The following is a 25,183-nucleotide window of genomic DNA, read 5'->3' as shown; positions in this document are numbered from 1 at the left end:
CGCCACGGGACAGAAAGCAGGAGAACAAAAAGTTATCCCTGCCTGCCCTCCCTTCCTCTAAAGTCATATAGGCACCTGCATTTAGAGTTCCCTTTTTACTTCTGCATTTTAAAAAGAGCTGAGTTAGGTCCAAATCTTCAAAACAAAACAAAACCCCTAATCAATTAACCGGACAAACAAAAACAAAATCAGAGCTATCAACAGAACAACGAGTAGGAAGAGAAATGTTATTTATTGAAGACCTCCTGTGTAGCGGCATTGTTTTGGGTGAATTAATCTCTTGTGATCCAACAATGCTGAAAGGTATATCGAATGATCACATTTTACAGATGGAGATACTGAAGCCCAGAATACAGGCGCTGGGCTGTATAATTAATTAAATAAATAATTAAAATAATTATAATTATTAATTATAAGAATAATTAAAATAATTTAAAAAGAGCCAGGGCTTCATGGCAGAGAGAGCTGGGTTCAAATTTGAGTGCCACTAGCTCTTTGGTTTTGAACAAATTGTTGGATTTTCTTGAGTCTCTGTTTTCTCATTTGGAAATAGAGACCAGTAGTACCAACCTTCCAGGGCTGCCATAGAGCTGGGCAAGAAAATGTCCATAAAGTGCCTAACACGGTATCTGGCACCTTATTAGATTTAATGTAAGTTCCCCCTTCCCTTGTCTGCTACATGGCTGAACAGGAGTTCAAAAGCAGGGTCACGGGCAAACCCCAAACCCCATGTTCTTTGCAGACCTGGAATGAGAACTTGACTGAGGTGCTCCTCTACCACTAGCTGAACTTGAGGGGTTCTGGCAAACGTTCTCCCCATTATTTGATATATCTATGCCCAGTTTAAGGTCTTTTAGAAATCAAAATCAAAATACATAAGTCATGCATCTCCCAGTGCATTTTAATGTACCTTCAGCACACCCTGCTCATAAAAATGTCTCTACCAGCCACTTACTGTCATAAAACTACTTAGGAAGAAGGTGTAACGTTGGCAAAAGATAATAGAATAATCACTGGGTTTCGGCTTCTCTGGAATTTGCAAAAAGCCAGTAAGACATAGGGAGCAACAACAGCCTTTCTTGTCCTAAATCTCTCTTGTAGTCCCCCTGCTTTGAAGTAGGCTATGTATTCTTCTGGAAAGAAAAACAAAATATTTTTGTAAAAAGTTGTAGGCTGCATTTAGGACTGGGGAGGGTTTCAGTCTCAGTAGTTTTCTCGCTGGCTGGAGATATCTTTGTTCTTCGCTTGGTATGCTGAAGATTCTGCACTTTTAGAAAAATTCTTCAAATCTAGACTCCAGGGAGTGCACTGTTGATCCCCTCATGGAATTTCTTCTGCAGACAGCTTCCTCTCCAATGCATGAGTCTCTGCAAATGTGGTCTCACATTTGCACATATGTTGTCACGTGACAACGCAGTTCCCAGCCTGTGCACCCCTCCCCTACGCTTGATGTCCTCAGAGCACTGTAAAAACAGCTGTAGTACAATGAGAAGGTGCGAAGTTGGAGTCGCGAGATCGGCACTGAGTTCCGGCTCTGTGCCTTTTACTGGGACTTTGGACACGTTGCCTCACTTCTTTGAGTCTCGATTTTTCTCATCTGCATAATGGGGGTATGAGCCAACTGAGAGCTTGTGAGGTTTGAGTGTCATTTTGCCCCAGAAAGCTCTGCGGAAACCATAGGGACTATTCGAATGTGTTTATCAGAAGTTAAGGAGCAAGAGCCTGAAGACCTATATGCTTAGAGTCGTATTTTCCATTTTTAAATTGAAATTCATACTTGCCACTAGTCTGATTAATTTTGGATCAGGTATCTGGGAAGCTTAGAGTTTAAAGACTTTAACTAAATTAGTGGTTTCCAAAATACTAAGCCGTGCATTAAAGCATGGCTTTTATGGCATTCTACAAAACAAACTGCAATGGAAAGAGTACAAAGCCAGGAAATCAGAATACCCATGACTTACTCCCAGGGCTCTCAGTGACCCACCACTTCCGTGACATGTCTCTGAACCATTCTTCCCTGACCCACCATGATTTCCTTATCTGTAACTAGAAAGGACAATCTCTGCCTTTCTGGGTGATCAGAGGGTGACATGGATGCATACAAGAGCAATCTGGACATTGGAAGCCACAGCTCACGTAAACTTGAGGCAGCACTACTGTTAGGCTTATGCCATCCTCTAGCACCAGACCATCCTGAGGAGTCCTAAGGATCTTCAAAGAAAGAGTAAATCATTTAAGTGTAAAATGAATCGCAGGATGAATGTCAGATGTTCTTAACCTTATTAGGGACCCAGAGTTCAAGTAGTGGATGCAGTCTATGGATCTTCTCCCAAGGGAAAAAGACAAAAATACAAGCATGCAATGTTGGGTACAACTTTAGGTGTTTCGTGGACTTCCTGGTGCTCATTTATAGATCATCTAGGCTTTGGTGGACCTCAGGTTAAGAGTCTGTTGCAGATCATAAAGAGCAGATCTCAAAGGTCATCTCATTTAAGAATTTTATTTAACAGATGACACATGGACGCATGGAGCTTATCAGGGGCCTGGCCACAGATGTTAAATATAGTTTTAAAAACGTTGTTCTTCCATTTTTAAAAACTGACAACCCAGATTATATAGACAAAGCTCAGTTATTTGGAATATTTTATTTACCCAAATATTTAATTTGTCATCCCTGTTAAATCAAGACAAGCTTATGCATATCTCATCCATTTTCCATACCATAAATTGAATTTATACCTTGAAAGAATGCTGTGTCGTAAGGAAGGATAGATTGAATTAATCCAATGTCCCATTTAAAGCCAAACTGCTAAAGCTTTTAGAAGGATACTTTATCCACCAGCGTTTAAACCTAAATTCTTAGATGAATTTTGATCTAACTATTAATCAGGCTTCCTGAATTTACATAGCATCTAGCTAATTGCCCATGTTTTGCCTGACTCCTCACCAAAAAGAAAAATCAAGTGTTGCTTAAGTCTGATGCTAAAAAAGCATATTCTTATAAAAATAAAACCAAGAAAATGTGTGAACAATATAATTTTCACATTAAGGAGTCCAGGTGATGAGAGCTAATACTTCCCTTGCAGATGGGGATTTGGTGCCTGTTGCTTGTTCACTGTCATCACAACCAATAAAATTTCTCTCTTGTGGTGCAGTGGGGTTGGTTGTTTTCTGAATGCGATGCTAGAATATACCATACACGTCACACGTCACCTGGGTGGCTCAGTCGTTAAGCGTCTGCCTTCAGCTCAGGTCATGATCCCAGAGTCCTGGGATCGAGCCCTGCATCCGGCTCCCTGCTCCGCGGGAAGCCTGCTTCTCCCTCTACCACTCCCCCTGCTTGTGTTCCCTCTCTCGCTGTGTCTCTCTCTGTCAAATAAATAAAATATTAAAAAAATAAATAAATAAAGCCAGCAGGCACCATCTCTTAAAAAAAAAAAACAAAAAACAAAAAACCTTATAGTGTGTAAAAGACAACCTACTGAAAGGGAGAAGGTATTTGCAAATGACATATCTGATAAAGGGTTAGTATCCAAAATATAGAGAGAACATATACAACTTAACACCAAAAAGTAGTTTTTAATTAAAAATGGGCAGAAGACATGAACAGACATTTCTCACAAGAAGATATACACATGGGCAACAGACACATGAAAAGATGCTCAACATCACTCATCCTCAGGGAAATGCAAATCAAAACCACAATGAGATATCACATCTGTCAGAATGGCTAAAATCAAAAACATAAGAAACAAGTGTTGGCGAGGATGTGGAGAAAAAGGAACCCTCGTGCACTGTTGATGGGAATGCAAACTGGTGCAGCCACTGTGGAAAACATGATTTTCAAAAAGTTACGAAAACTTCAAAAAGTTACAAATAGAACTACCATATGATCCAGTCGGTTATACCCAAAGTATACCATATGGGTTATTTACCCGAAGAAAATGAAAACACGAATTCAAAAAGTTATATGCAGCAGTTTATTGCGGCAGTATTTACCATAGCCAAATTATGGAAGCAGCCCAAGTGTCCATCGACAGATGAATGGACAAAGAAGGTGTGGTGTATGAATACAATGGAATATTACTCGGCCATAAAAAGAATGAAATCCTGACATTTGCAGCCACATGGATGATCTAGAGGGTATAACGTTAAGTGAAAGAAGCCAGTCAGAGAAAGACAAATACCATATGGTTTCACTCAAATGTGCAATTTAAGAAACAAAACAAACAGAAAGAGACAAACCAAAAATAGACTCTTAACTATAGAGAACAGATGGTCACCAGAAAGGAGGTGGGTGGGGGGATGGGGGAAATAGGTGAAGGGAATGAAGAGTACACTTATAGTGATGAGCCCTGAGTAATGTGTAGAATTGTTGAATCACTATATTGTACACCTGAAACTAATATATCACTGTGTGTTAACTATACCAGGATTTTAAAAAATTGGAAGGAAAAAAAAAAAACCTTTGCAGTAAGCAAAGAACATAGGTGCCCTTTCAAATCCAAGCCGCTACCATTGATAGTCTGACCAGACTAGGCACAGCTGAAGAAAGAAGAGAAATGAGGTCACTCTGGCTAGCACTGACCTGGTGAAGTCCTACCTGGCACATGTCAGTGGGGACTGTGTCTCTAGTTCAAGTTTTCTGGGCCTTTCTAGAAACACAACCACAATGAAGTCAAAGAGAAACTGGGCTTTTTCCCTAGAACTCCTGTGTCTTCACGCCCCATCTCAGAAGGCTTTTAATTTTCCTGGAGTAGCTCCTGCAAAAATAGTGAATGATCTCTTCCCACCAATTCTGAGAAGCATTTGTTGTGGGGATTGAGCCTTAGAGCTTTGGAGGTTCCATTCCGGATCTGCTCCGAGTTCCTGCCTCGAGTGCCCTGTCTCAAGCAGCTGCCAGGCCGAGGTTGGAGAGGAGGTGGTGGGGTGGCCGGGCCAGTCACGATAGAATGGGTAGCCTCCACAGTGGCCAGCTTGACTTGGCAAGGGAGACAAGCTGTTTCGCCACACCTGACCCACTTTCCTTCCTCTTCCTGTCAGGCCCTTGGGGGTTCAAGCCCCAGCCGGCTCATCGGCTTTCCTCAGTCAGATGTCTCTGGAGAGGCCAGGATGTTCTCAGATGTCGGTGGTGGGGATCGTTTTTCAGACTTTAATGTTTCTTGTCACTCCTTTCATTCTGGAAGAATTATCATAAAGAACGATCTTCCATGGAAAAGTTTGGTCATCCCAAGCATGTGCCCCAAACCAGATATATGAGCTGGTTGACTTGCTCAACCCTTATATAACCTCAGATTTCCTGATTAACTCCTTTAATCTTAATTGTTTTAGAAAAAAATTCAAAGCTTCTAAAGCTCTTTACTCCTCGTCTCCTGGGCACCGATGTTGGGTCCCAGGCTGTTTTACCACATTGCTTTGGCAAAACAATGGCTCTCCCCGGGATTTTAAAAATATAATGAGGCTGTTCTCTTGCTTTGTAACTTTTTATCTCAGCATGAACTCAGTTCTCATCAAGGAGCTTTGTTTATAGCCTTAAATTTTTTCTATTCCTTTGAGAATAACCCAAATCAATAACGACTTTAGATAGCACACCTCTCACTTTTCTTAGAATATTTCTCTTGCCTATGTAAGCAAAACTGAGTAATTAAATCTTCTATAAGAGAAATTGTGTTTTTTCCAGGGAAAAGAATTTCAAATGTTGATTTTCACTCTGACTTGTAAGGAAAGCTATAATTCCAAAACAAATGACTAGGTAGCTATAGAACCAAATGAATGTCCATGTCCTACGTAATTAATATCCTAGTTACTAATCAGAAGATGTGGATGTATATGATTATAGCTAATTAAATATATAGAATATTCAGCTTTTTATGGGGAGGAAGAGTTGAACTTCAGATATTATAGAAAATGTATGAATCCCTTGAATATTAATTTTCCCTGAAAAAAAATTCTTCCTCGTGTGACCTGGTCTCCTCCTTTTAAAATTCTTCTAATTACTTTGGTAAGGAAGGATGCAGGTAAGAAAGGAGGGAAACACACATCCTACCCACAAATATACATATGTTACACACACACACACATGCACACACACCTCACACTGGCAGACAATAGTCCAATGTTCTAGAATGTCACGATTTCTGAAGTTTCCCATGAAAGATTCCTGTGACCTCCCATGTCCCACATCCAATAACACATTACACAGAAAGGGGAAAAGAGGCTTTTTTTTTTAAGGGAGCGGATCATGCTTTCCCTGCACATAGAGGAAAGGCATCATATCTATAGGCAATGAGCTACACCAAAAAAGAGCAGAGGCTATTTTTTATCCTGTGTAACTTTTTGCTCTTACTGTTCTCTTCCTGACTCTACCTCAGGCAAAAGGTTGAAAACAATACAGTGTTAACCACAGCAGAGAAGAAGTGAAACAATGCCCTCAAATTTGCCCCATGCCTCCCAAAAGCACACATGCTACAAGTCATGCCAGTTATCAGAACGTTCCGGAAGCATCCAGAGGACTCAAAGTTATTCTGGCTACATAAGCAGAACTGCTATTGTTTAGCGCAACCCATTCTGTATTCTAAGGAGAGCCATTAACAATCTCATTAATTTACACCATTGGTTTTCAATGAGGCTGATAAGTTTAGAAATATGTGAAGGCATTTCCTTCCCTCCCTTCTTTTTTTCCCTATTTTTCTTCTATGTTGCTTGTCACAATGTCTGTAGGGTAATACCCTTACTTAGTGTTCAGGGACCAGGGACGCTGTCTCTGCATCCTATGTCCCCTCCAAATGCCCACAGCACTCTGGTTGAGAAATGCCTGATTTAAACGGTCTCAACCAGCCTTCTATCACCAAGAGCAATAAATAAATTAAAAAGTAAACAAGTAAAACCAAAAAATACTTGACGTGATTGCAGCTGCTATCTTGAATAAAAGTCACTTATAACTGATTAAACTATTAACTGCTTCTTTTACCAGTGGGGGTGGGTCTTTCATGAACATGGCTTAGATCTGAGAATAATACAGCTGGCTTGGGGTGAATCGGGCCCTCACAAAAAGATATAATGAAGCCCCAACCCCCAGGTACCTGTGAATGTGACCTTAGTTGGAAATCTGGTCTTGGCAGATATAATCAAATTAAGATGAGGCCATACTGAATTAGGGTGGGCCCTAATCCAGTATGACTGGATGGCTGGTGTCCTTGTAGGAAGGGAATCTTGACTCGGACAGACTTGGAGGGAAGAAGGTCCTGTGAAGATGGAGGCAGCGATTGACGTTAATGCTTCCACAGGCCGAGGAATGCCTGGGGCTACCAGGAACTGGAAGAAGCAAGGAAGAGCCCTCCCCTCAAGGGAGGCTTTGGAGGGAACAGGGCCCTGCTGAAACCTTGACTTCAGACTTCCAGATTCCAGAACAGCGAGAGGATAAATTTCTGTTGTTTTAAGCCATCCAAGTTTGTGGTAATTTGTTATGACAGCCCTAGGAAACTAAGACAATAGCTAATCTATATTTATCCCAAGCTTGGCAGTGTGGCACAGTCCAAGGGAGCGAGCAGTCTGCAGCATAATGGGGGAGTGGTGTTTGGGGACAGGACGCTCGCTGGCATCCCCTGCTGGGTAACCGAGAACACAGGGACCAGATCGCCCTCCTACCCAGGAGGGCACACTTTCTTTTGAATTCCTCTACCTATGCATCCTTTAAAGGACAATCTTTACTGGATTTCCTTGTCTAGAGTGAAATTTTATTTCATAAATATGTGCAGCTAAGGGGGGCTGCCCAAAGACAGCAGGCTTATTTGGAAAGCGATTATAATTCCTTTCCAAACGTCGCGAGCTGCTGTGGGATCCGTGAAGCAGGCGAACCCTTTCTGTGCTTCCCCCGGGGCCTTCGATGTCCAGTACATTCGTGGTGTCTCTCCCCGGGCAACTCCTTACCCATGTGGTGTCCCAGCTCCCAGGCCACTTCACACTCTCAGCAGGTTTTTGTCCGATAGGCCACCCCCTCGAGGCTCTACGCCCTTCTACCTGCCAATCCATAAATCACTTTCAGCTACTCTAAGATAATGTGTTACTTCTCTCAGAGATCATGGAGCCTTCCAGCATCACTCTCAAGTGTTGGCGCGCTGGGAAACAATGTGGAAGGGGCTTTGGAGTCTTTGAAGTCAGGGGACACCTATTCCTTTATACATGAGATTTGTAATCTAAGTTCAGCCACGAATGAGCTGTGAGACCTTGCGGTCTACATGTTTGAGCTTCAGCTTCCTCAGGTCAATTCAGTAAGTACTGAGCACCTACTGTGTACACACTCATACACGGGCAGGAGGGATACGAAACTAAGACTAAGATCCCTGCTTTCCAAAGGCCAGAAGTCTAAAGGGGTAACATATGCAAACAAATGGAGAGGAAATTTGAACTTGCAGGCCATAGAGAATTTTGGCTGGCAGACAGTGGAGTATGGCATTCTAGAATGAGGAACTGGCAGGGGCAAAGGCCTGAAGGTATGTGGCAGGTGCTCCCATCCTGGGGAAGACTTCCCAAACAAGAATGATCTTTTTGCTTCTCTAGCCTCTCACACTGTGACTACCTGCAGCACCTTGCTTTCATTCTGCCTCTAACTCAGATCTTAAGCCACCTGCTAAGGAGTTTGGACTTGTTTCTGGAAGAAATGGGGGTTTCTGGAAGATTCTTTTTAAAAGCTTTGAATAATGGAAAAATTTAATCATCTACAAAATGAGAGAGAAGAGCGTAATGGACGCTTATGTACCCTTTGCTCAGTTTCAAGAATTATTAACTCATGATCATTTTTTTTTTCTGTAATACCACTTATATCTCACTCCCTTATTATTTTGAAGCAAATCCCAGGCACAGTGGCACTTCTTATATAAATATAACAGTGTGTAATTCTTAAAGATAAGGGCTGTCATTGAAAATATACAGCCTACGTCATTGTCATACTGAAAATGATAATACATTAATATCATCAAATGTCTAGTCAATGATTAAATTCACAACCGTCTCATAAAGGTCATAATTTATTTCCACAGTTTTGGTTTGATCCAAATAAGGCCCACAATTGTGATTGGTTGCTATGTCTCTTTTTCATCAATAAATCCTGCCTTCCCATCTTTCTTTTAATGGCTCTTTTTTTCCTTGCAATCTATTTGTTGAAGAAACCAGTCTGTTTGTCGTGTAGCGTTTTCTTGGTCTGGCTTTTGCTGGTTTCATTCCTGTGGTGTTATTTAACACCTTCTTTGGTCCTCTGTACTTCCTCTGACTTGATAGTTGGATGTGGAGGCTTGATCAAATTTGGGTTCCTTTCAAGGTGTCAAGGCTATTTCACAGGGGATGGTGTACCCTTCCATCAGGAGATATAGTATCTGGTTGTGTCACACCTCACGATGTTGGCAGCCACTATGGTCAGTGCCAAGACCCACTAACTCATCAGGGGATGTAGTATCGTGCTGTTCTATTTCCCACCGGGCCATCTTCATTTACTAGCTGGAAAACCTGTATAAAGATGGTCATCCCATCATCTCATATTTGGTCACCCAGTGATACACCTCATAAAATAAAGGCAAAAAAAGATCAATCAATCAATCAAGAATTTTAAATCTTCCTATTTATCTATTATTTTTCAAAATAATGTGTTGGTTTGTTAGCATCCTCCAGTAGAGACAAATGAAGTTTTGTGTTATTGCTTTGTTTTTGGTATCATAATTAACTCATGAGTTTGAACAATGTAATTCAGTCCATTGCAGTTATCCTTACTGATGCTCAGTTTGCTCCATCTTTGGCCAGTGGGGGCCTCACCGAGGGGTTCTGAGTCCTTTTCACAGGACCCATGTTTGTCTTTGACAGCATCCTTGCTATCTGGTATGACAAGATATTCCAGGCTCATCTTTTATATTTTCTAACTCACACCTGGAATTAACCACTTTTCCCAGAAGCCTTCATTCTTTTCGGTGGAAATGGGATTTAGCAGCCACAGTCTGAGCACCTGGAAGACTCTTAAGCAGATTTAGGTCTGCTTCTGCTCCTTTGGAGGGGGGCAGGCAGTTTCGCCTGGCCTGAATGACTTCCAAAAGAGTGGCAAGAGACTGTGAGAAGGGCAGGGGTGGCCAGTGACCATTTAGGAGTTACTGTGACAGGCTAGGAAGAGATGACAAGGGTCTCGATCAAGTCTTAGGTGTGGGGATGGGAAAGAGGATCAGAGTCAAGAGAAACTTTAGAGACTAAATTTACATAGTCTGATTTGGCCATTCAAGACAGTAGGGCCTAAGGTCGGTAAAAGATGACAGACCTGGGTTCAAAGCCTATCTCTGTCACTTATCAACTGTGTGATCTACATCTCATTACCTAACTTCTGAGACTTGGTGACCTGAACTACACCGTGGGATTGGTACAGTCTATCTCATGGAGTTGTTAGGAGGATTAGATGAAGTTGCAAATGAAATGAGCATCATATAATGTGTGATACCTACTACAACTAAAAATTACAAATGTGGAATCTCCATCCCACAACAGCATATTTAGCTTTATTTAGAATATGAAGGGGTCGGCCTATCTGCTCATGGACTATTAGTAATGGATGCTCCAGCATTTGCCTAAACCACATTTTATTGATTATTTTATTGAAAAGATGATATAACAAAGTTAATGTTGCCAAAGGAAAACAAATCGTATATTCTTCTGAGGGCCATTTTTTCTTATTTGATAGGTAAGATGACAGACTTCATTATAGAAAAGCTTAGAAAATTGCTCCCATAAGTGACAACCAAGGTATTGAAACAAAGTATCTCAAATACTGATCAGTTAAGTCAGAGTTTCTTAAAATACTATCCAAGACGGTTGTTCTGATCAATGATTTATTTAGCACTCTGGTTTTATAAAATATAATATTACTTTAAGTCAATTCCTTCCCAGAACCTTCCTGGCCCATTACATCAGTGATATCCTGTAAACCTTTCTGAGGTTATTTGCTTTTCTAAGATGTATTTTTTGAGGGCTCCATCAGAAGGATTTCATGACTCAAGATTTTGAGGACAGAAGTAGCTATCCAGCAGTTATAACAGCTACATTGTTGATAAAGAGGGATTAAAATCTTGATAATATCTTTACTTTTTTAATTGTGAAGGCAATACAAACTATTTTAACAATTTCAGACAAAAGAAAAGGGCATAAAAAGTGAAAGTAACCCAAAGCTCACTTGCCAGAAATAACCACCGTATTCTTCTAAATGATTTTCTCTACAGGCACACACATAAAAGTGTTTTAAATATTTCATCACAATGTACATTTATTCTGTAGCTTACTTTTCTGATATAATTGTGAAATATAAAGTTACACTTACTAGTTCAATATACTGTAACCACTTAATGTGTTCATACATAAACAAACCAACCACCTCCTACTTCTAAGCAGTTGCTTGGTGTTGCCCAGTTGAATGAACATTGAACGTATGCTAGTTTATTGGACTAGCACTTTATAGTTAGACATTTACGTGATTTCCAATGTATTAAAATTTTAAAAAGTTCTTTACCAAAACAAACAGACTCTGAATCAGTTCTGGGTGGGTGATAGATACATTCTTGTCAATTTCTGTGCCTGTTTATAGTTTCCATAATAAAAAAAAAAAAACCAGTGCTTGAGGGCAGCTTTTAAAAACTGTTATAAGGGCACCTGGGTGGCTCAGTCGTAAGTGTCTGACTTCAGCTCAGGTCATGATCCCAGAGTTGTGGGATCAAGTCCCACATCGGGCTCTCTGCTCAGCAGAAAGCCTGATTTCCCTCTCCTACTCCCCCTGCTTGTGTTCCCTCTCTTGCTGTGTCTCTGTCAAATAAATAAATAAAATCTTAAAAAAAAAAACTGTTATAAAATAAGACATGACTGTCACTTACTGATATTTAATTTTTTTAACAAAAATTTAGCTGTAAATTTCTCCCCCTTTATGATAACCCTCCATACTCAAATAGTTCTCAGTGATGTAATAATTTCCCCTCCTTCAGTAGTGACCCTTGCCTTTGAGATCTGGAGAAGCTTCTCTTGTCAATGCGCGTGGCTTTTCCTTTCTTTTCTTAAAAAATGTACTTGAGTCACTTTATTGAGATAGGATACACAAATATAAAGTGGTGCAGCAACTTTGGAAAACCGTCTGACAGTTCCTCAAAAATGAAACCTAGAATTACCACAGGCCCTGCTTTCCATTTCCTTCGGGAACACAGTCCCTCCCACAGAGGAGAGGTGGGGGAACGGCCCCCTGTCCTCCGGTGTCACGCTCATACCACCCGACGCAGTGGCCCCCAGCACCAGGACAGGCTTATTGCCCTTGGCCATTCCCCAGCTTACAGCCCATGCTGCTCTCCTTCAAGCTGCCTGAGCACCCGCCCCCCTCAAAAATGGGCAAGTGGACCTCACTGAACAAGCAAGGCAGATGTTTTTAATATAAAGTGTCATCTTTTCTGTTCTTTGGTTTGTTTATAGGTTGCTCTGCAAGTACAGTCTTCAATTTTACCATTGTCCCTGAGGCTTCAAGCAAGTATGTTGTTATTTCCTAAACTCGTGTTCTTTTTGGCAGCTGCTAAATACTTAAATGTTTCTATCTGAGCCAGAAAGTACATGAGTATTTGTTGGATGATGAAGCTGAGGGCTATGCCAGCCTGGGTGATTGTAACACCAGCCCTGTCGGGGGGTCCGCCCTGCAGTGTTGATAAGAAGCATTCACAGGAATGCAGGTCTGATTCTAGCCAGGATTCAACCACTTCGAACTATTGCTTGGACTACAGCACAATTCAGAATCACCAGTGGACGCACAATGCAGAGTCTTTAAGGCCAAGAAAACTCCCATTCTGTTCTTCAGTTTATTGGTGACTAACTTACGCTCTCAATACTCAGCATTAGAATTTACTTAACTTTCTCAAACATCACTGGAAAACTGCCCGTCATGCTTCCTTTAGACTCAAATCACTTTTTATCATCAGGTTATTTTTAGTTATTCAGAAAATTCTCAATGTTCAAATAGTGGAGGTATCTTTATCTTTTCTAGCTGAGCTCAGAGGTGACATTTTCTTAATTGGCCAGAGAACTTAAAACGTTTCAGCTATGTCTTTTTTTCTTTTTTTTAACGTTTCAGCTATTTCAAAGTGATATCCATGGAGGTGGGGAAAGGCTTACATTTTTAAAAGAAATGTTTTGTAAGTGCATAGCTCAAAAAAGAGCTGATTTTAAAATTTAGCTTTTGTAACCCTCAATGAAAACTAAAGGCTGACTCACATTTTTTTAAAAAGCTATTTGGAAACACTAGACATAAGCACCTGATAGTAAGCAAGTTTGCCAATGTCTCATTTTTGGGTGATTTAAGGCAAAATTCGAATTAAGTCTTCATTTTACCAACCCTCAAAAATGTGTTTTTTAAAAGATTTTATTTATTTATTTGAGAGAGAGAGCAAGAGAGAGAGCATGAGTGGGGAGAGGGGCAGAGGGGGAGGGAGAAGCAGGCCTCCTGCTGAGCAGGGAGCCCGATGCAGGGCTGGATCCCAGGACTCCGGGATCAGGACCTGAGCTGAAGGCGGACACTTAACCGACCAAGCCACCCAGCACCCCTCAAAAATGTATTTTACTCATTCGGTTCAACAAATATATTTTGAGTACACCCTAAGTGCCATGTAGTATTTAGCACTGGAGCTACCACAGAAAATAAGAGACAAAATCCCAGGGGGGCAGGGATGGGTAAGGGATGGAGGGAGATAGACATTAAAGAAAAAGTAGAGGCAAAAGGCAGCTAAGGGGCACTGGGAATGTGATGTTGTTCGGTGGAACAGGCTGCAATTTTAAAATGCTGGTCATTGAGAAGGTGACATTTGAGCAAAGGTTTTTTGGAGGTGAGGGAATTAGCCATCTGAAAAAGTATGTCGTAGACAGAGGAACCAGCTGCTGCATGCTATAAGGAAGGCAGTGTGGCTGGTATAGGGTGAGCAAAGAAGAGGAAGAAGCCCAGGTCCAAGAATGAACGGGGCAGCAGCTCACGTAGGTCTTAATGGTCACTTGAAGAACTTGGGATTTTGCTCTGAGTGCAATGGGAAGCCATTGCAAAGCCACGAACTGAGCAATGACATCATCTGCTACATTTCCATTGGATCAATTGTTGCCATGTGGAGAACAGATTTTAGGAGGGAAAGGGTCAAAGTTGGTAGACCTGAGAGAAGGCCACCGCAGTATTCCAGGAGAAAGAGACAGTGGTTCACCCAGAGCGAGAGCAGTGGAAGTGGCAAATAGTGTTTGAATCAGTATCTATTTTAAAGGTAGGGCAAAGAGATCTGGAAGGATCGGATGAGGGGTGTTGGAAGTGAGGGACTCAGAGAGGACTCATGATTTTCAGCCTGAGCAACTAGAAAGTTGAATTGCCATTAATTGAGATGGGGAAGGCTTCATCTGGAGCCTCCTGGGGGAGGGAAGTCCAGGAGTTCAGACTTGGACATGCTGAGTTTAAGATGACTATTAGATAGTCAACCATTGATTTCTTCTGACCAAGTCAAAATTCATCATCCTCAAAGAATGAAAATTCTCTGAGGGTAGAGTTCTGTCTAATTTGTTCACTGTTGTTTCTCCAGAGTCTTGGACAATGTTTAGTACATGTAGGTTCTCAATTAAAAATTAATTTAACAGGGCGCCTGGGTGGCTCAGATGGTTAAGCGTCTGCCTTCAGCTCAGGTCATGATCCCAGGGTCCTGGGATCGAGTCCCACATCGGGCTCCCTGCTCCTTGGGAGCCTGCTTCTCCCTCTGCCTCTCTCTCTCTCTCTCTCTCTGTGTCTCTCATGAATAAATAAAAATTAAAAAAAAATTAATTTAACATATATTTGCTAAGTACTCATTATGTGTTTTGCTCTGTTCTACATGCTGGGGACACAGTGGGGACAAAGCAGCTAAAATTCCTGCTCTTCCCACACCTTACAATCTAGTAGTGGGATGCAGGCAAGCAAATAAAGTAAAATAAATTAAACCTTCTATTTGTTGGCGTACTTGCTTAACAAACATTTGTTGAATGCTTACTCACATGGTAATCAATGTATATATCATAACCCAACAAGATAGAAAATTGAGATCTTGGAGTTGGCATTCCATGCCAGCTTGACTTAGCCAAAGCCTGTTCCAGCCTTGTTGCTTCTCACAAATCTCAACCTCAGGCACCTGGGTGGCTCAGTTGATTAAGCGTCTGCCTTCTGCTCAGGTCATGATCCTTGAGTCCCAGGATCGAGTCCCACATCGGGCTCCCTGCTCAGTGGGGAGTCTGCTTCTTCCTCTGACCCTCCCTTCTCTCATGCTCTCTCTCACTCTCTCTCTCAAATAAATAAATAAAACCTTAAAAAAAAATCTCATCCTCACCTGATAAATATCAGGGCTGTGCGCCTCATCCTATAAGCATGTAAAGGGGAGTCTGCTCAAAATAGGACTCTTTGAAAGGAGGTCTAGGATGGCTGCCTTGAAGTGAGCACCCCCAGGCCACTCAGCCCTCCTTAATGGATCCAAACTAAGCAGCAAATTCCTTTTGACATCTCGAAGCATTTTCTCATTCTTTGTCCCCTTTTACAATGCTGAGGATACCTTACTTACCTACCACTAAGGGCCACCACATTGTTTCATCAGAAAGGCTCAATTTGCAACCTTTTACAAACCTAAAAAGGTGTACTAAAGTAGGCTTTATATTCATATAAATTTGAGGAGGAATCACTTATCCCAACCCCTACCCGTCCACCCAAAATGAAACTTGATGCATCTTCCATTCCCAGCAGCAGTAGCAAGGGGCTGGTTTGGTCTTCAGTAGCCCCCGATAATTTTAATTATTACCCCCTATTATCCTTCCACCGCCACCACATTCAGCCATCTGATATTCTCTCCATCTCACGTAACAGACCACCCCCAGGCTTTCCCATGTATCCTATGCAGAATTTCTGCAACAGCCATGACTCCTTCATACTGTCCATTTCTTACCCAGTTTCCACATGTAATTTGATATCACACTTAATTCCCCACCAACATTTTCTAGAATATAAATGATGAATAATCTTATAACCTTGAAAACTGATCATTCTTTCTCTTGCTAAGACCTGTCTGAACAGCTCTTGGAAAAGGAGAATTCCAGGGCTCTGTCCTCTTGAATGCTGTCCCTATCAAATTGTAATTTTTAAAGACACAAGATCCAGGGTTCCTCATTGGTTGGGTGATGGCCATATTCATCTTTTTTTTTTAAAAAAGATTTTATTTATTTGACAGAGAGAGAGAGATAGCGAGGGCAAGAACACAAGCAGGGGGAGTGGGAGAGGGAGAAGCAGGTTTCCCACTGAGCAGGAAGCCCAATGTGGGACTCGATCCCAGGACCCTGGGATCATGACCCGAGCCAAAGGCAGACGCTTAACGACTGAGCCACCCAGGCACCCCCATATTCATCTTGATGTTGCCTCTCATGCAGCAGATCCACCGAGAGCAAGAATTCCTCCCCTGGCAGGGTGTGTGATCCACCAATAACTTGCCTCTTTTCCCAGGCCAACAAAGAGATGTTCAGTCCACCAGATTTCTTTAGGACCCTCTGATGAACAAACTGGCATCAAGACTCCCCTGTATCGAAATTCTGAGACATACTGAAATCCTCTCGTAATTTGACATAATTTGACACACTACAGGAACTCAGTAGAACGATGGCGTCTTAAATATTTCCCTAAACACATATAGACAAGGCATTGTAGCTTTTGTACAGTGAAGAAAGAGAGCATCCTTTTATCCTTATGGTAATTGTTACTGTTCTTCCTAAAGAATCCAAATTACAGTACAAAGCAAGAATCACATGCCATGGAGTGTATAGCAATCAAATAAATGTTCAACACCAAGTAGAATGGTATCTGTCTGCTGTCCATCTGTAGGATCACAAAAACTTTTCTAACAGAAACTAAAAAGATTTCGTAAGAAGCAGAAGCACCCATAGTAATCCATCACAGAATGTGATAGTAAGTGAACAAACTGTCAGTAATGAGGTTATACTTCTGGACAACACAAAACTGGTAAGAATAATCATTATTTAAAAGGTAATATGTTTTAATCACCCCATTCAATCACGGCCAAAAACACATACACAAAATCAAACAAAATTTTCTCTCCTCCAATTCTTTTCATGTTCAACTCAAGTTGAACTCAAGTTCCTTTGTCCTTATCTCCTCCCTGATAGAAAACAAAATCAGGTGTCAGAATTTGGACTGTAAGTGGAAGATATTATCATCAAAGTTGTATTCTACCACTCACCTTCTTTCGAATCGAAAAGATGTGTTTTCCAAATATCACACCGGTAACTTGCCACAATTTCTTTTCCACTTAACAGTTACCTATTCACAGATTTCACAGATTCTGCCATAGGTATAAAAATGCAAATTTCTACCACAGTCTAATTGCTTAAGGGTTTTTTTTTTTCCCCAATTGGCCTTGAAATTCTAATATGCTGCTTCAGGCTTTATACCTACAGATTTCAAGTGTACCAATAGACCTACCCTGTAGGAATTATGTAAACCTTATATAATTAATATTTGTGAGATGTATTAAGATCCTGGCACTGGAAAGAGCATTGAAATCCAAACCTATTCTATAACTTTCTTTTTTAATTAGCTGCCAGCTGGATTCTAGAAGGCTTCTAGTTCCAGCTCCCAGGCAAGAACATTGCTACCATTTAAAATACGTATACTGTTTTTTTTTTAAAGGAAAAGTCACAAGATGGGCACCTGGGTGGCTCAGTTGGTTAAGCGACTGCCTTCGGCTCAGGTCATGATCCTGGAGTCCCTGGATCGAGTCCCGCATCGGGCTCCCTGCTCGGCAGGGAGCCTGCTTCTCCCTATGGCCCTCCCCCCTCTCATGTGCTCTCTCTCTCTCTCATTCTGTCTCAAATAAATAAATAAAATTAAAAAAAAAAAAAAAAGTCACAAGAGGCTAAGGTAATGTAGCTTCAGGAAGCTTACAGAAATCCCAGATGTTCAGAAACACGTAACAATGCACAGTTAATGGAAATGCAATCAGAGGGGTGCCTGGGTGGCTCAGTTGGTTAAGTGTCTGACTTGATTTTGGGTCAGGTCATGATCTCAGGGTCCTGGGATTGAGCCCGGACTCGGACTCCGGCTCCGCACTCAGCAGGGAGTCTGCTTCAAGATTCTCTCCCTCTCCTTCTGCCCCTCCCCCCCCCAACTCCAGCGTGCACGCATGCTCTTTCTAAAATAAATAAATAAATCTTAAAAAAAAAAAAGGAAATGCAAGCAGATTAAAAATATTTCATTGGAGAGCTGTTTCTGAACCATATTCCTTGCAGTTGCTATCCTAGAGACAGCTGCTCTGAAATCTCCCTGTCTTCCCATGAACAGACTGAAATGGAGCAGGGCAACTAAAGTTAGGTGAGGTGGGGTTCAAGGTAAAGCGAGTCCTATATCAAACCCATTGTATAGATGAACCGCAGATGAAAGGCCAAATGTAGGGTTTCCAGATAAAATATGGGATGCCCAGTTAAATTTGGATTCAAGATAAACCATGAAGAATTACTTAGTTTAAGTGTGTCCCAACTATTGTGTGGGACATGTTTAGAATTCACTGTTTATTTGAAATTCAAATTGGACTGGGCAATCTCTATTTTTATTTGCTAAATCTGGCAACACTAGCCAAAGGAAAATTAAAACAGCTTATTTTCAATTGATATTATACTGCTCTGCATCAATGGAAAACACAGATGAAAAGAATTATTTAATTGTCCATTTTGTTGTAATGATTTCTATTACTTAAAAGTGGCAAAGGTCTCAAAGTTTATAAATGACATTAAAACAGGTAAAAGGCAGGTCAAAGAAATGGGCTATGCTGGTGTAAGGATGATGATGAACGTTTAAAGATCCACACATCAGAAAAGCTGCTGTTACATGAATTCTGTCATTTAAATAATTTAAGCTGTGACTAAAAGCAAAGTAATGCCGCACACAAATCAGTCTTAATCAGTCACCTTAACTGGGTGATAACCCATGAGCCCTGCATTTCCAAGTAAAAAGCCAGCATTACCTAAGGCACACACTTACTACTTGCCTACCTCTTTTGAGAACTGACACTGTCTTCTAATGAAACATTAATTTTTTTCCAAACAACTGTTTCAGTATCTTATTAGCAAAGCAAATATTTGATTTCTAAACTAACATGTCCAGATTAAGTGACAGATACTTCCAAAAGGAAGCAAATTATTATAAATGCTACGGCAGGGTTCCGTTCATTTGGATGGTAAGACAGCCAATCCCTCTTGAAAATATTTCTAAAATGTCCCTCCCCATTGTTTCCACCTCCCCACCTCCCCACTCCCACAGAGAAAATTATTGCTTAAGAAAGTCTGGCCAAACAGGGTAAATACTTGGCCAATATTTTCCTTATAAAAACACACGCACAATTAGACCTGGCCCAAATGCTCAAGGTACATTAGAGATCTGGCCATTACTGATGCTTCTAGGCTTTCAAGAGAGCCCTTCTGGATCATTCAGGTACCAGGAGCTGCCTTTTCCTAAGTTCTTTGATCGGAATCATCTAAAATTTGTGGCTCTGGGAACCTGACTTAAAGGTTTAGCTGAGTTGGGCTTCTGAAACACACCAGTTTCCAAAAGACTTTGCGGAAGAAATAAAGTCCTCCGTGAGACTCTACTTCTATTTGTTCCAGAGCATTCCTTTGGACTGTTGTGCTAAATCTGAGCTGGCACATTATTAATCTTTTCAAATTAGGCATTTAGTAGGCTCAGCTGAATATTTTCTTAATTTGCACATTAAGGTTTGCCAAAACAGCTGGCCCTGTGCTGGAATATCAGTTGAGATCTTTGATTTACATAGTCTAAGCACAAATGTAGAAGCTCTGCTTATGAGAGGATGACCTAATGGGTACCAAACACTACTAAACGTTATTAATAAGATTAATAGAAGCAACAGTGGCTAACACTTATTGAGTGCTTCCTATGTCCCAGGCGCTGTGAGTATATTTAGTCATTTAAAACTTTCAATAAACTTATGAGGTTTTATTTCCCCGATTTTGTGGATGAGAAAACTGAGAATGGTTAAGTTACTTGCCCTAAATTACACACTTAGTAAGTAGTAAAATTTAGGTTTGTACCTAGGCCATCTAACTGCAGAACCTACGGGCTTACCACTTTGCAACACTGCCTCAGTACATGTGTCAGATAACAACGAAGAGCTTCCACCTGCTCAGGTCAGATTTCATGGGAAGGAGGTGTCACTTCTTGGACTGTGATACAGACTTCAGAGGAATGGGAGGTGACCAGGCTAAAGGAATGGGAGTAACCCTTTACCCCCACTCCCAAACAACCACAGGCAACCTTGCTGTTCTCATAAATGTGTGGGCAATTTTGGTTTATTTTTAATATGCTTATGATATGATTCATGAAAAGGCTTTAATATGCTTATGATAAGGTATTGACATATATCAGGATCTGTAGTGACAACAGAGCCGTACATGTGTAGGGTGGGGTCTCCCTTCAATGATAAGGACATTCTAGATGTTAGTCACCCAAAGAGCGATCTGACAGGCCCAGAACACAGATAGGATCTCTAGCTGGGTGGCGGACTGGAGTCTAGCTCTCTTGGGTTTGATCACCAACGGTCAAGACATCGGCCTAGGTAATGGGGTGGGATGTGATGGTCTCTCTGCGGAGGGAGCAGGGACAGACAGGGCAGAATCCAGGGCAGGAAAGTAGGATCATGGGGTTTGTGCCTCTTTTTACCTACGCTTCTTTCCCTTTTGTCCTCCTTGAGTGTTGGAAAAGGCCTTTTGAGAGTTCCAGTATATCTCCGATGTCTCAGTGAGGGAGTTTCTAAATAAATGGGGACACAGAACACCAGAGGGGGGTAATGATGGTGGTGGGTAAAAAGAAGAGAATCCAGAGGGGAGAGAGAGAGAGATGAAGATGGAAGCTTCCTTCAGCCTGCCATCCTCCCTCCCTCATCAGTTCTGTAGCCAAAACTTGGGGGTGCTGCCTTGTAATTTAATTTGGAGGCAGTATTCCTATGCGCTTTGTACATGGAGATGTTTGAGAATGGTCTGTAAACCAGCCATGATAGTTCATACCACAATCAACGTTGAAAGAACTGAAGACAGTCCAAGCTTTCTCTCTTCCTTCTTTTTAAAATACAAGTGAATAAATGTAGAGATCATTGTTGTTGACAATGACCACATATTTGCAAGTATCCATTATACAGGCAGGAAAAAATGCTATGTATATATTGAGTGGATTTATTAAGCTAAAAAAAGGTCCCCTGCCAAACCCCATTCCTGGCTCAAGAAAGTATCACCTTAAGAGTTTTACTGGAGGAGTAAAAAAGAAGAAGGAAGAGTAGGTGGGGGGAGGGGGGAGTGGAGGAGGATGAGGAGGAAGAGGAGAAGGAGAACAGAAAAGCAGCAACTGCTGGGTGAAACCAACCGGAGCTTTACCAGGGAGCTGGGGGATGAGCCACAGAAACACGCAGGCCACTTTCATTTCAGGAACCCTCACCCCTCTCTCCTTTACCAACACAGCAGTTTTTTTCCCTAGAAAAATGATATTTTGGTTTCTGAAAACACCCTACTTTGGGGATGCAAAGAGTCTCCTGAGGTATTTATGCCAATTTTTATATTATTTTCCTCACAATTTATTGCAGTAGCTCTAACAACACAGGGATCCCTAAAGAGGGATGGTTGAAGCTTCATCGCTCTGTTTGTAAGACGTACACAGAAACATGAACTATGTCTTCTGGGGTCCGGAGAGCCCCAGAACTGGGAGGCTGTGATCGTCTTGGTTCTGACCCCCCCCCCACGTGTGCATGGATGAGGCTGCTCAGTGGGCCCACCAGCCCCCTCACTCCAGCGATGGACAAGGGCAATATTCTCACCCCCAGAACAGCTGGACTAAGCTCTAAAACTCACCAAGAAAAAAAATTGTTGAGCTCCTTAGGAAAAAAAAAACCTGCTACCTACACTGCCTGGGAGGGTTAATCCGGGTATTGCCAGCTGCCAGAGCTGTCGATAAAAATTAAAAAGACAAGCCACAAGATGAAATTAGCCAACAAACCCACCCACTGGCTCTGCAGGCTCACTCAAGGTTTTCTGAGCCTTGGGCTTCATGGAAAGATTTCTAGTGAGGAGGAAAGTAAAGGCACCTTCCATGTCGTGTGGTAAACCTCTCTTGCTTGGAGGGGTACTGGAACTCCCTCACACGGCAATCCCGTGGTTTGGGATGCGGCTGTTACACCTGCTGGGATCCTGGCGCTCGGCTGCGGAGCCAAAGCCGCCAGCGTGTTCGGGAACCGTCTGCGGACGCGACTGAGAACAGTGCGGATACCAAAACGAAAAGGGGGTTTTCCTCAGGCTTTCAGCAAGTAAAGGAAGAAAACAAAAACGAAACAAAACACGCTATAATCTTAAGTTGGGAAACTTTTCCTCAAAATTGCATTATCCTTTGTGAGCGGCCAGGAAACCCCCAGCTTCTTTTCGAGGGATTGTAACGACCTGTGTCCACAAGAACAGGAACCCAAGCAATTCAGGAGGAAAAAAGTCACGGACTAGAAGCATGAGTCAAATCGGCTTGTGCTATGTGGCTTTGGAACATTCTTATCGAAAACATACCAGTGTCCGCGCACTCGGGCTGCTCGTTCCACTGGTGCCTTATCCATGGTCGGTTGTCCCTTGTAGGGCTGCATTTTCTGGAAAAACTGGGTGCCCAACACCAGACTGAAAGCGTTGTTTGAACGTCTCCCGGCCCCCACGAAGCCGAGCTCAGCCCTCCTGCTCCTCTCTCCGCAGCCCCTGCCAGAGACGCCGCCGTTGGTCCCGAGACCAGCGAGGCGCGCGCGCGGAAGCCGTCCAGAATTGGTGTCGGGGGCGGGGGCTAGTTCTAGCCAACTTGACAGTTTCTGCCACTGCACACATTTTTGGGAGGCTCCGGGCCACAGGGTAGAACTGCAAACCCAGGCGGTGATCGCGAGCTCGAGCCGGGTTCAGGCAGCTGCCGGTGGGGCTGTTAGTGCCGCATCATCCCCAGCGCGCAACCACGGAGGGACGCCGGAGACCCGGGACCCGGGACCGCGAAGTCCCGGGCGCGCGCGCAGCCACTGCTTAGAGCCTTCCAGATTGCGATTCTCCCCGCCTCTCCCGGCCCTCCGGGGGTCCAACCGCCGCAAGAAGTCTGCTGCCCGACTCTGGCAGGGTGTGCTCAGAGACCCGAGAAGCCTGGAGTCGCACGCCAGTCAGTGTCGCCCACCCGGGGTTCGAACGCGTCGCGCAGCCACCTGTTCCACAAAGCCCGGAGTTTGTGTGGGCGCGGGCTGCGGCAGGAAGGACCCCGTCATCCCCCCGGTCCCGCACGGCTCAGGATCTCGACAGGCTTACACCACCCCAAATCCAAGTGCGCACATGCCTTCACGCAACTCCGGAGGCTCCCCCCACTCTGGCCACCGGCGCGCGGTGACTTACTTCCCGGTGTCCCCGCTTCAGCCCCAGCCCCAGCCCCAGCGCTGGCCACCGGGGCCCAGAGCGCGCCCGGCCCCTCCGGGAGGACGGCGCCCCCAAATACCTGCCGTGAAGATGCAGAGAGCGAAGAGAGTCTTGCAGACCATGGTACCCCGGTGTGCGGTGCCAAGCTTCGGGACTGACCGAGCGCTCGGAGCGCGGACGGCTCCTCCTCTGCCGGGCTGGCGGCCGTGGGAGCCGGGAGGTGAGGGCGGCTCTGCGCGCTCGGCCCGCGCGGCTCCGGCTGCTCCGGCGGCGGGCGGAGAATCGAGGCAAACGCGGCGCGGCTCCGTCAGCTGCGTGTCGTCCGGCGCCCGGCGCGCTTCTGCTCCATCCCAGCCGCCCGAGCCCGGGCCGCCTCTGCCGCCGCGCCGGCCCCCAGCCAAACCCCTCCCCCCCGGGCCCCGCGGCGCTGCCCCGGCCCCCCCCCCCCCCCACCCCACCCCCCGGCCGCCCCTCTCCCGGCGCTCGGGTCCCGGGAGCCTCGGCCCAGGGCGGCCTCTGCTGGACAGTCAGGGCGCGAGACTCGAGTTTTGACGGGGTTCAGCAAAGGTCCGGGGCGTCTAGCACCGTGCTGGGAACTGAGGGGATGCAAAGAAGTGTGAGCGGATCTCTGCCCCCGGGAATTTATCTCAACTTTTCTTATGCGAGTTTACAACAGGTGAGCATATGCCATGTTAGGCGTCACTTCGAAGAGCCAAGACCCCACTATTGCAAAAGAGAATACACATTCCTTGCCAAGTATGAGAACCTTTTCCTTCATTTCTTCAAATGTTCCTGCGTGTACTTTAAACTCTCCCACACATTCAACCCCGCTGCACTTCCTGGTGCCTGAGCCAGGATGTCTTTTATCCTTTTCAGCTTCTACCAGAAGAAATACTACTAATGTCTGGTGTATGGTGATTAACGTAACATAATAAAAAAAGGAAGTAATACTAATGTCTGGTAATAGTGATCATGGGATAACTGAGCCAGGCAACCTCCTAGGTGTGGTATCATGACTCCTAACAATCTTGTGACATAGGAATTATTATTATTCCATTTTACAGACGAGAAGACCAAGGCATAGAGAAGACAAGTAATGTGCTCAAGGTCACATAGCTGGTAGGGACTGGACCCCATAATTGAACAGTTTGTGCACCAGGGCCATAAAAACAAAGGCTGACATGTCCTGAGTGATTGTTGTGTGCTGGGCAATGGCGCTGTACAGGTATTAACCAAGTGAAGTTCTCACAGCAGTCCTTTGAGGTGGGCACTATTACACCTTCATTTTCAGGGGAGGAAATGGAAACACAGGGAGGTTTAAGTACTTGTCCAAGGCCACACAACTAGCGAATGGTACAGATAGCATGCCTGCCCAGGCACCCTGGGTCATGCCCTGTCCCGTACTCCCTCTCCAAAGCCCAGAGTTTCTGTATGTTCGCACAGATCAAAGCTGACCTTGCACTTAGTCCTCCCCACCACCTTAGACTTGCTTATTTCTCACACCTCTATCAGATCAGATGCCAGATCACCTCCAATATCTCTGTTAGTAGGAGCCTGCTGGTCCCCTAGTCACCAGAGCTGGAAAGTGACTGGAATTAATGAGCCTTCCTAAAGAATCAATTAGCTCAGGACCGTTTGTAGACCTGGGGAACAGCTTTCTTTTTCC

General features: G+C 43.5%; 1 protein-coding gene across 1 annotated transcript in view; it reads right to left on the bottom strand.

The window, feature by feature from the left end:
* Positions 1–23,881, bottom strand: part of PARM1 (prostate androgen-regulated mucin-like protein 1) — a 107,877-nt gene extending 83,996 nt beyond the window's left edge. Inside the window, exon 1 of the mRNA XM_032400533.1 lies at positions 23,597–23,881. Coding sequence (XP_032256424.1) covers positions 23,597–23,639 — 43 coding nt within the window. The 5' untranslated portion in view covers positions 23,640–23,881. The remainder of the gene's footprint in view (positions 1–23,596) is intronic.
* Between the last annotated feature and the right edge of the window lie 1,302 nt (positions 23,882–25,183).

This window comes from Phoca vitulina, unplaced genomic scaffold (assembly GCF_004348235.1).
Source record: "Phoca vitulina isolate PV1807 unplaced genomic scaffold, GSC_HSeal_1.0 scaffold3, whole genome shotgun sequence".
NCBI classification, from domain to species: domain Eukaryota; kingdom Metazoa; phylum Chordata; class Mammalia; order Carnivora; family Phocidae; genus Phoca; species Phoca vitulina.
Note: the sequence above shows the minus strand (reverse complement) of the source record. Positions and strands in the feature narration are given on the sequence as shown.